The following is a 12,393-nucleotide window of genomic DNA, read 5'->3' as shown; positions in this document are numbered from 1 at the left end:
GTATCATCTTTATAGGTCTTGCTCTATTTCTGTTGGCCCCCTAGCTCTCTCCCCCTCACTGATGCTTTATGATGATGCATGGCTCTCCCCGTCTGGCAAAGGCTGAAATCAATCACAAAAGCTCTTGTCACCACATAGCGTCGGTGTCCTCAGGGGGCCAGGGACAGGTTCATGTCTAGGGCTTCGTGCAATGCTGGTTTGAGAAGTTCAGACCGGATTGCTGAATCATCCACCTCATGCATCTCTCCTCAACCTGCTCTGTGAGGACTGTGAAATGTGTCCAATATGTCCAAATGTTTGTGGACACCCCTTCTAATGAATGCCTTCACCTAATTTTGCTGACACAGATGTGCAAATGCGCGTACACTGCTTGTCTAGCCAATAACAGATAGACATGAACCTACTGGCACCATGCCAACTAATGCCAGGCGTGGGCTAGAGGGGTATACAGCCCTTGGCCCAGCATTGAGCTGTAGAGCTGTGGAACTGTGCTCTCTGGTATGATGCTCATCTGATACTTTTGGGATGGGATGGGCTGGGGAGTTGGGGATGAGCTGGGGTGCTAATCATCGTCCAACATCCTGACTAACCCTCCACTAACGCTTTTGTCACAGAATGCAATCAAATCCTCACAGCAATGCCTTCCCTTCCCTGGACAGTACCCTTTTAATCCCCTTGATCCTGAAAGGAATAATGCATGAGCAGGTGTCCAAATACTTTTGTCCATATAAACTATTCAAACGCATTTATTCTGAGGGCTAATCTCTGTTACAATGTATTTGCCGATGAAGCGCCTACTGGTCAAGGAAAGTCACTGCAAGTTCGCTGCATTTTACAAGACGATCCATGTGACTTTAGAGCCCCCTACTGGTCACGGGGAGTCACTGCATGTTTGTAATGTTAAAAATTTTTTTAACCCTTTTTAAACACACACACACACACACACACACACTCAGTTAAGGTCAGAAAATGTCTATTTCCGCCAATCGAAAGTTGAACATATCTGTAAAGCCAAGTATCTTTACAATATACAGACAAAATAAAACCAAAGCATTTTGGTTGGAGATCTCGAAACTCCTTATAAAGGAATGTACAGAAATGTACAATTATTCAAAATAAAAGAAAGAGAAAACCACCAAAAAAAGAACAGGAGTAGATGTTACAACGCTTATGGAGGATCATCTGTTCTCACATGACCACAAATGAAATGCACAAATACGCTCTTAAACATAAAGGTCCTTCACATGGTTCTTTGAACCATGCCATAGAACAGGGATGGGGAGCCAAGGCCAAGAGTCCAGCACGGTTTGTTGATTTCTCTGCCCACCTAAACCTGGCAGTTAATAGGTGAGGTGAATCAGATGGGCAGTAAAAGCACCGGAGTTCCCCACGCCTGCCTTTGAAGAGCCTCTTTTTACATTCGAAATGATGTGGGGAACCTTTTAAAGGTCTAAAGAACCTCCACCCACACCATGGCCAATAGACCCATTTAAAGCACCTTTATTTTTAACAGCGTATCGTAAATATAGGCCTACTTAGCAGGGGAGCGCCAGTGCTACTCTGCGGGTCAGTGGGTTGAAACCACTGGAGACCAGTGAACTAGTCATTCAGCAGCAGCTACTGGAACCAGAAATGTACCTACGTTAAATTAAGCTAGATAAAATGACTTGGTTTCATTAGAAATCCTACCAAACCTGCCACAATACACATCCTAAGCCTTCAAGCATGTAAGCAGTCTCTATCACCATTATTTGAAATGATGGCATTATAAATATCATTTAAAGTTATATTTTGCCACAGAATTGTCATAAATGTACAAATGCTGAAGCACTGATACTTTGGTATCAGCCTGGAACAAAATAAGCTCTCATCATCAATTATGTTAAGATGTTAAGACTGCCGGAAACGATGCATGATACAGCTTCTCCTAAAGCCAACAGCTCTACGTGTCCACCAGGTGGTGCTGCTCACTTAAAGATGTGGCACAAATGATGATTTTTCCAACCACATTACATAACAACTGACTGCAAAACAACCCCCCCCCCCAAAAAAAAAGCCCACCCTTCTGAATCCCGTCCAGATGAACAGAGACCTGTGGCCTATGACCTGCGGTTCTGTGGTCAGCTAATGATGGAGGAAAAGTACAGCGAATAACAGAACAGACACAAATTAGGGGATTAAAGCAAAGCTAAAGAGGACAACATAAAAAAATAATAAAATTACACACACACATACACACACACACACCTGTGAGTTGAACATAGTTCCTGTATAAATATAATTCTACTATACAAAAGGTCTAAAAGCCTACAAATACAAAAGCCTAAAAGCATTAAAATACAATACTTTAAAAAGCTTGTTATCGTCATTTACAAAATGTTCACACAAATGGAAACCAAGTACAAACACATACTGTACATAAAGACTGGGTTAGAAACGTAGCATTAACTGCAAGCTTATATTCCAGCACCTTTTCAGCACAATGCGTAATCTAAAGGCTAATTCTCCCTCATAAACCTGCATAATAATTATAATTATAATAATAATAATAATAAAAGTCGGTACAGTATTTAATTAAATGTCATCAAATATGACTCACTACATCTCCTGTGTACTTGAGACAAGAAATTATGGAGTAAGGAATAGTCCTAATCATATTTAGCAAGTCTCTGCATTACCTATCCTGTATCTTAAGGAGGCTGGACCATGCTGTAAAAGTACAGTAGGCCCTGGTTAAGAGGTTGGTGTGGTTTAAAGGGGAATTCCACCATTGTTCAAAACTTTCTGTATACATTCAGTCAAATGTAAACAGTCATTCAGACATTATATATATTTTTTAGAAATGGGTAAAACAGTGGCAATATAACATAAATAAGTCTTGTTTAGATGCTATTTTGCCTTATTACGCCCTGAAAGCACCTCTGAGCCATGAATGTGTTTTTAAGAATATGTTTAGGCCACAATTACGTCGTACGGTTATTATAAAAAGATGTCCCAGACCTCAGGCAAGGTATTCATAATTCATGTTGTGTATTATCTATCTCTGACATCGCTCTGAGCCACATTAAACTTTTCAGACGCCTGGTTCCATTCACCACCACTGTAAACAATTCTGACTCAAGTTTCTGTGGAACGTGGCCACTGTGAATGACTTTGTTTACATCCTAATGATTCAATTCTGCAGAATATGTTTAAAAATTGGTGGAATTCACCTTTAGCTTTGTCATGTTCATGACATTTAGGTGTGACCTTTACACCTAGGATGTGACCATATCGCTCAGTTTGTTCTGTAGCACCTGTCCAGGCTTCACTGACCAGATTAAGACTACTTTGCTCATTACTGCTAATGAACTATTGCATGAAAGGAATGAAGACTGGTGATCGTAAAGGAGTACGGCAGCATTTTTCAAACTAATCTTCATCTGCTGCATCGCTTATTACCACAGACAGTACTTTCCTATATGTCTTCCTGAACCTGTTGACTTGATACTCATGTACAACAGAGGCTCTTGGGCGCTTGCAGAATACTCCAAAGTGGCTACCCACACCAGCATCCCTGTGGCACACCAAGGTTCTATTCCCAGGCCAGGCAAAGCTCACCACACTACACTAATAAAGAGTCCTTGGGCAAGACTCCTAACTCTACATTCTTCCACCTGTGTACCAGGATTCAAACCTAAGTCATTCTGGATAAGCGCCGTAAACGCCGTAAATGTACGTCTGTTTTTTTTTCAGACTTCTATACAAAACTATTCTGTTTACACACAGATTTTCTGGCATCCAATTGTTATCAGGCGTGTGTCGTTAGCTTGTGAACACCTCGCCCACAAGACTTTACTGGTATTGCCACAAATTATTGAACCAATTATGCTGATTTGCAGCTTAATTACAGGCAAAAAGGGCTGACCTTATTTTTGTATACGATTGTAAAGGTGTGGCAGATGGAGGTTAGGTTGAACACGCTGTACGAGTACCCTTATAACAGTATTTGCTTCTTTGAAAATAGCAGAAAGTTTCAGAAAGCTCACTGTCCAGTCACAGTATGGGTTTGCATTGTGTATGTGTTTCGCACAGTACTCTCATGCCCTGTCCACACATATCTGGGTATTTTTAAAAACGAAGATTTCCCTCCCTCCTTCTTTGAAATATTTCCAACCACAGAGACGAGAATGCTCACATGAGCATGCTATAACTGTATGGGGTGACAGTACCTCACAAAAAGAGACATCAAGAATCCAAAGGAAGGAAGAAATCAGGTTTAATCCCAAATCAAACACTACTCCCTATGTAGTGTACTACAAGTCAGGAAATTCCAGATATGGAGCATTACACATCTGTAATAGAACGGTATTTATATTAATTAATGTGTGGAAATCTGAAGTCTTGTGCTATCTGCCTGTAGATGCTGTAGATTTATGGCTTATGTGGTTCACTATATAGGGAGTAAGGAGGTATTTGAGGTTCAGCCAGAAATATGGTTGCGTTGTGACGTGATCATTTTCATGAGGCTTCGTTTTCCTCATTCACACGCCAAAAATGTTTAAATCTCGAAAATCTCTGTTTTCAATGACCAAAAGCAGCATTTTCATGTTGACAGGATGCTAAAACAGACAAACCTCCGTTTTTTTAAATATCTGGATATGTCTGGACAGGGCCTTAGAATACACAACCCCCCCCCCAAGTATAATTTATAATCTGCAAAATAAGCAAAAAATAGCGGCATCCCTTTAGGTAGATCACAGAGCTCTGATGCTTTGTGGCAGTATTTAAGAGAGATATTTAACAGAGCAGTTAAACTCTGGTCTAAAACGTGTCCGATTTGGGCAGGCTGGCATGAGGCAGTCGCTCCAGCAGTGGGTCAGAATGAACAGTGGGCAGCCTTCGTCCAGCTGTAGAAGATGAAAGCGCCTGGTTAAAAGCAGTCGCAGAGTTCTGGGTTAATATTGCAGCTTTTTCCTCTGAACTGCCCACAGAGTGTTTCTCCTCTTTTTCCTCCATGTTGGCATCTGGGAGGTTCTCATATTGGGAGCGGTTTGAGGGCTGACGAGACACTGAGGCTATAGGCAGTGTATGCGGGACCATGGCTGGGGCCGCCACAGAGGAATCTGCAGGTTGCACAGCGTATTGGAAAACGTCCTGAGATGCATCTAAAGGCTTTGATTCTGCAGAAGTTCCACTTGTATGTCTGTCTGGAGAGCCTAGTTCATGTGCAACATCATTTCTGGGAGGCTCATAAGGGGGTGGCTGCTCCCCTCCATCTTCAGGAGCAAAAGGGATCCGGTTGTGCACCAGAACTGGGTCAGGAGAAGGAAAGGGTGATAGGCTTCCCCGGTCCTGGTATGGCTGCTTGTCCTCTGGGGAGCTTTGATCAGGAAGGATGGACTCCTGGTCCAGGTGGATGTGGAGTGAGGCTGGCGGTTGCTTGGCCAGCTGGCTCTTGTCCGGGGTGTCTTCAGCTTGGCCAAATTTGAGGGGTCGCACTGGAGTCAATACCACCGGCAGCTCCAGACCCAGGGGCTTCCGGGGAAGCTCATCAGGCTTGGCTATGGAAACACAGCACCAACACAGTCAACACAAAAGCCAACACAGTCACAACACATTTAAAGTAAGTGGCCAAACTGTTGCCCAATAATACCAATCAGACTTAACATTAACATGAACACCACTCGCTTAATACTGAGTAGGTCCTCTTTGTGTCACCACAACAGACCTGACCATTCGAGGCAGGGACTCTACAAGACCTCTGAAGGCATGCTGTGGTATCTTTTACCAAGAGTGAGGTGGGGCCTCCATGTATCTCATCAATGAGCCTTCGTCGTCGGTTCACTGGTTGTCCTTACTTGGACCACTATTGGTAGGTACTGACCACTGCATGCCAGCAAACCTCCCCATAATCTACCTGATGTTTTGGAAGTGCTCTGACCCAGACGTCTAGCCATCACAGTTTGGCCCTTATTAATTAAGTGCTTTCAAGAACTGACTGCTCACTGTAGATGAAGACTGTTATTGTTTTTTCACTTCACGCTGCCAGTGGTGTTAATGTTTTGGCTGATTTGTGTATCTGTGCTCCAAATGTAAAGATCCTATAGATATCCTATAGAGGCGAACCTGGAGAGGGAAGGTCCAGCTTCATTTTGCGAAGCTCTGCCATGGAGTTCTGAAGCTGTTCAATGACGACATCGTCACTAAGGTCAAGGGTTTCGGCAATCTTCTCCTGCAAGAACTCTCTCAGCTCCTCCAGAGACATCTTCAACAAGCGCTCTGCAAAGGGAAACACTAAAGCTCAACAGCGATCAGCAAAGATCTGAAGAGCAACTTGCTCTCAGACATGACACTAACTGGTGTGACCATGTGAGTACAATTTAAACTCCAAGGTTGTTCTGATGGTAGACTTAGCAACTGATTGCAAGGGGGAGGGTCAATTATGGGGCAGCTTACTGTTGTGCAGTTTGAGGATGGTGTAAGACATAGCTGTGAGGATCTTCTCTCCTTCCAGGATGAAGATGTCCCACAGGCGTAAGGTCAGGGTGAATGGGGTCTGTAAAGAGAAACAAGGCACCCTTTATAAAAATGCAGAACTGCAGAGGGCTTGTTATCCTCATACCTGTGGCCTGAACAAGAATACAACCACCATGGCTTTGGTGCAAGATATATTATTTGGACAAAAGTATTGGGACGCCTGCTTATTCATTGTTATTAAAAATGTTGAGTTGATCCTGCTTTTGCTGGAGTAGCTGTCTCTACTGTCCAGGAAAGAAACATTGGGAACATTGCTGTCAGGATATTGGATGATCAGTACCCTACCTCATCCCCAACTCCCCAACTCATCCTAAAAAGACTGGATGGAGCACCACAACCACAAACGATTAGACATATAGTGTATATGACAGGGCCAGTGTTTACTGGACCACACAAGTGTACAAGTGACCAAGGCATAAACTCCATGAGAAAATACGACAGTACAGTTCATTTTAGATAGGAGGCAGATCTTAGGCAGATGCAGCTCCACATGTGGCCTCATCTCCATCAGCAGGCTCAGTGGGATGCCCCTTTCCCCTGCACAGTGCAATCCAGGCAACAGAACAAGGTTCTGGGCCTTTGCTGAGTAATTGCACTGAAACATCCCCTCACTGCTGCCTCACTGCTAATAACACACTGCTTCGGCCCCAATCCATCCCACTCTCCACCCACAGGACCCGCAGAGAATGCTACGCTTTTGTTCTTCTGGTCTTCTCACCATCTCTTATCATGTCTTATTATCTCTCTCTCTCATTTACTCTCTCTCCCTCTCTCTCTGCATCTCATTCGCATTACTTCTGTGGCACACAAACAGCATTACAGTTTCATTTGCTTGCAGGGATCATCGCTACTGTACCTATGTTTGTGTCAGATAACAGTCAGGGATGATCACTAGTTGTGTAAAAATGCTCTGTGTTTCCCTTTTAGCTGATGTTGGGTAGATGTAACCTAGATGATACCTACTCTAGCTGATGTTAAGTAGATGTTACCTACTCTAGCTGATGTTAGGTAGATGATACCTACTCTAGCTGATGTTAAGTTGATGATTACTCTAGCTGATGTAAGTAGATGTTACCTACTCTAGCTGATGTTAGGTAGATAATACCTACTCTAGCTGATGTTAGGTAGGTTACCTACTCTAGCTGATGTAAGTAGATGTTACCTATTCTAGCTGATGTTAGGTAGATAATACCTACTCTAGCTGATGTTAGGTAGATGTTACCTACTCTAGCTGATGTTAGGTAGATATTACCTACTCTAGCTGATGTTAAGTTGATGATTACTCTAGCTGATGTTAGGTAGATGTTACCTACTCTAGCTGATGTAAGTAGATGTTACCTACTCTAGCTGATGTTAGGTAGATGAAACCTACTCTAGCTGATGTTAGGTAGATGATTACTCTAGCTGATGTTAAGTAGATGTAACCTACTCTAGCTGATGTTGGGTAGATGTTACCTACTCTAGCTGATGTAAGTAGATGTTACCTACTCTAGCTGATGTTAGGTAGATGAAACCTACTCTAGCTGATGTTAGGTAGATGATTACTCTAGCTGATGTTAAGTAGATGTAACCTACTCTAGCTGATGTTGGGTAGATGTTACCTACTCTAGCTGATGTTAAGTTGATGATTACTCTAGCTGATGTTAGGTAGATATTACCTACTCTAGCTGATGTTAAGTTGATGATTACTCTAGCTGATGTTAGGTAGATGTTACCTACTCTAGCTGATGTAAGTAGATGTTACCTACTCTAGCTGATGTTAGGTAGATAATACCTACTCTAGCTGATGTTAGGTAGATGTTACCTACTCTAGCTGATGTTAGGTAGATATTACGTACTCTAGCTGATGTTAAGTTGATGATTACTCTAGCTGATGTTAGGTAGATGTTACCTACTCTAGCTGATGTAAGTAGATGTTACCTACTCTAGCTGATGTTAAGTAGATGTAACCTACTCTAGCTGATGTTGGGTAGATGTTACCTACTCTAGCTGATGTTAGGTAGATGTTACCTACTCTAGCTGATGTTAGGTAGATGTTACCTACACTAGCTGATGTTAGGTAAATGGTTACTCTAGCTGATATTATTAGCTGATTTCACCTACTCTGGCTGGGGGTTAAGTTACATTAAAATATATTTCTCTGACAAACTAACATGTTGTCACACACTGTGAAGAGAAAAGGTAAAAGAGAACGCCTCTATTTATCATCTAATATGAACATCTACCATTTTCCTCAGCTTAAATCACTATCTAAAGAATTTAATTTAAGCATTGAGTCCTCAAATATTTGCCATCCCAGTGATTTCATATTATCACTGTTATCGCAAAACCATAATTTTAATAAAATATTCAAAAAATATTTTTGATCTTTTTTTAAAACGGTCAACTGTTCTTACCATTGTATGAATGTTAATGAATAATAATAAATAAGACCAATAAAAAATCAGTTATATTAACATACTAAACACATTAAAGTTAATACTGCTTTTTTGTCTTCTTCTATTAGGCTCCAGTTTACCAATTAGCATTTCAGGGATATGAGGCTTTACTATGACAACAATAATCTGTAAAGACAAAGCACATGGCTCAGCCTCCCACAGCGTGCACACTCACCCTGTCAATGAAACACTGCAGGAACCATTTAGTGCTGTAAATCCCAGTGGACATCTGTTCCTTGTCCTGGTGAAAAAAAGGGAGAGAAAGGATCTGCTGTTACAGAGTAACAGACCACCAGGACATGCTATTTCACTCATGCTCATGGTCCTGTTCTGTAAGGTCTTTCGCAACATGGCACTATAGTAAGAAGTGAAAGGTCACCGTACCAGATGCTTCTTCAGCTTGGGCATGAGTTTGGACAGAATCTGGTCATGGTGGTTCTGAAATCGCTGCAGTTTCGGAAATCCAGGGATAAAGAAGCCTAGCAGGAAGAAACAACATATACATGTGTGTGTAATCATTGTATTCTGCACAATCCAGATAATTAAATCAATGTGCTGCTGAGTATCTAGGAAACCTTAGCCAACGAGGAGGGCTCACCGTGCATGGCGTGTTTCTGATTGGTCAGCAGCTGTGACAAAGCCCAGAATGCATCTTCCTCGTTCATGTACATCAGCAGAATGGCAGCTATCTGACTCATTCCTTGGCAGTAACTCACCTCCTGCACACACACACACACACACACAAAGAGAAAAGCATGATACTGAAATCTATACACGTTCAATAATGCATCTTATACCTAAACTCTCTCTCTCTCTCTCTCTCTCTCTCGCTCTCTCTCTTTCTCTCTCACACACACACATACACACATGTTTCTGTACTATATATATGTATACAACCGTATACACATTTAGGTTGTTTTCTAAGTGAAAATAACTCAATTCTCAGCAGGAAGCAAACATAAATATGTCATTTTCAATAAATTTACATAATTTACATTTATTTACTGTCACATTGGACATTTTGGAAAATTAGAACATGGCCTTAAAATGTTAAATTTAGCAGATAACCAGTAATTAAGCATTACAATGGGCAGAACAGTATTTTCCAGAGAGGATTGATCTTGATCTTACTGACGGACCAGGGGTGTCCAAACTTTTGCATATGACTGCATGTGATTTATTCAATTCTGCTTTTCAAAATCAACAATATTGAATTATAATAATAAGACAAGGCAGTAGACTGTCTTTCTGCCATTTATATAACTAACCTTACAGCATTATTTAGACCCAAGCTTAAGCCTAAGCCTCTCTCTCGTCACCCCTCTCTACTGTCATCACTGCCAATCCCCTCCCACTAGCTTGTACTCTCACTATCATGCAGTTCGACCAATCTGGGAGGGTGAAGGCCTTGTTTTCCTTCCTACGAGCACTACCATAATGGCAGTGGAGCTCAACACTGTGATCTGTGGCCATTGTGAACGCATGACGCTGAAATCTAGATTACTTCAGTGAGGTTTTCCCATGTATTGACAGACTGTCTTACCGTGTTGTACACTGAGTATGCCGTGAGCACGTGGAACAGAGACTTCTGCCTGTGGAGAGAGCATGAGCACAATGTGATTCATTTATGCAGCCCACACTAACAGAGACAATTTACTGTCTATTACCGACACGAAACCCCTAATATATCTAACTACCCCAGCACCGCACTCCAAACCCACTGCAGACTCAGTGTTTAAAAAGTGCTCCGCGTTGTGGAAAGCCACAGACTTTAGGTGGAGCAGGACTCTTTCCCCTCAGCTGAATCAGAACTGAACCCCTCCCTATAGGTTGGCACATTAATGACACGGTTTAGATGTGCAAGACTTTCCACTGAACTCCGGAGGTCTGCAATCTATTAAGCCTCCGGCGACGTCACTACTTTTCTCACTCGCTCGGGACACGGGCCGCCTAATGTGAGCAGAGGAAAGCTTGACAACACTGACAGCAAGGGTGGGCCTCCAGTGAGAACTGAGAAACAAACACTTTTGGTATTATGAAGATGTTGAAACTTCAGCCATTTCCAATCCCCACACAGTAGCTAGGACTCCTACTACACCAAGCCACCAATGCTGGGAGGGTGACATGCTTGAAGGGAGGGCTAACATCTGTTAAGAGAGGCCACATTGGCTACCATCACACTGCTAAAGAGCTGAAGGACAAGCTGGGATTCCTACCAACCCAGACTCTATCTAGACTCCTTTCACACAACCTCAGGATTTGCTGTACGAGCTGCTACTTTAAACCTGCAGGACGAACAGCAGACAATCAAATGACCATGTGATCAAGATTGGCAGAAAATAGTAAGCTTTTTATTAACACTGATGAATCCAGATTAACCTGTGATTATTTTTTTTTTATTATTATTTTTTTTTTACTGTAATGATGAGGTTTTTTCCGTCTTTATTTACAGCCTCAAAACACCCACAGAAACCCATCTGGAACGTCTGAGAGTCGGTCTGGATTCTCACAGTGCGATTTATTTGCTTCATTTGCTTGCTGCAGCTTTTTTATCGATTAATAAATAAAAGATCGTATAACATACAAATACTTCAGCCCATGATTAACAGCCTGAGCGCTTGAGAGCTCTTCAAATAAGCTTCCTGTAACACAGCACCAGACAGGAAAACTATTAATGCACACACACACGGACAGAAAATATCGCACAGCGGAAGAGGGCAACATGTTTCACACTGTGGTCAGGTGAGGTTCGCTCTGCTGAGCTCACGCACTGTTTTGTACTACTAAACGAAGCACATCCTGTGTCTCATCGTGACGCAAGGTCCATGTACTTCATACACAATGTAGTATAGAGTTAGAAACATACTTTCCAGCCACTGCACAGCAGTACATTGGATCACAACCCCAGAATTGAAGCCAGCCACACTTACAGACTAGTGAATTGAGGGTGAGAACACACAACCAGAGAGGTGGGAAGCCACTGCCTCCCCAGCACAGCAGGAGCAATTTAAGGGTGAATCCTGGGGGTCCAGGGCATCAAACCAACAACCTTCTCTAAACTTTAGGCCACAGATGTCTGTTGAATGCTAGTTGATCCAAGCTGACCCCTTTCAACCAGTGACCCATTACAATCAGTGCCAAACTCTGGCTATTAGTAGCCCAGGTTGACCCCTTTTAACTAGTGACCCGTTTCTGTCAGTGGCACACACTGGCTATTAGTAGACCCATGTTGACCCCTCTCAACTGGTGACCTATTACAGTCAATGGCAAACACTGGCTATTAGTAGACTGACATTGACCCCTTTCAACTAGCGACCCATTACAGTCAGTGGTATACTCTGGCTATTAGTAGACCTAAACTGACCCCTTTTAACTAATGACCCATCACTGTCAGTGGCACACACTGGCTATAAGTAGACTGACATTGATCCCTTTC

The 12,393-nt window shown here is 42.4% G+C and overlaps 1 protein-coding gene across 1 annotated transcript in view; it reads right to left on the bottom strand.

Moving 5' to 3' along the window:
* Nucleotides 1-2,063: 2,063 nt before the first annotated feature.
* The window catches only part of LOC140548162 (USP6 N-terminal-like protein), a 49,390-nt gene continuing 39,060 nt past the window's right edge, over nt 2,064-12,393 (bottom strand). Inside the window, exons 8-14 of the mRNA XM_072671587.1 lie at nt 10,501-10,549; nt 9,556-9,676; nt 9,342-9,436; nt 9,133-9,198; nt 6,439-6,538; nt 6,109-6,261; nt 2,064-5,543 (exon numbers count right to left, since the gene is read on the bottom strand). Coding sequence (XP_072527688.1) covers nt 4,804-5,543; nt 6,109-6,261; nt 6,439-6,538; nt 9,133-9,198; nt 9,342-9,436; nt 9,556-9,676; nt 10,501-10,549 — 1,324 coding nt within the window. The 3' untranslated portion in view covers nt 2,064-4,803. The remainder of the gene's footprint in view (nt 5,544-6,108; nt 6,262-6,438; nt 6,539-9,132; nt 9,199-9,341; nt 9,437-9,555; nt 9,677-10,500; nt 10,550-12,393) is intronic.

Source organism: Salminus brasiliensis, chromosome 25, assembly GCF_030463535.1.
Source record: "Salminus brasiliensis chromosome 25, fSalBra1.hap2, whole genome shotgun sequence".
Lineage (NCBI taxonomy): Eukaryota > Metazoa > Chordata > Actinopteri > Characiformes > Bryconidae > Salminus > Salminus brasiliensis.
This window is presented reverse-complemented; position numbering and strand designations above follow the sequence as displayed.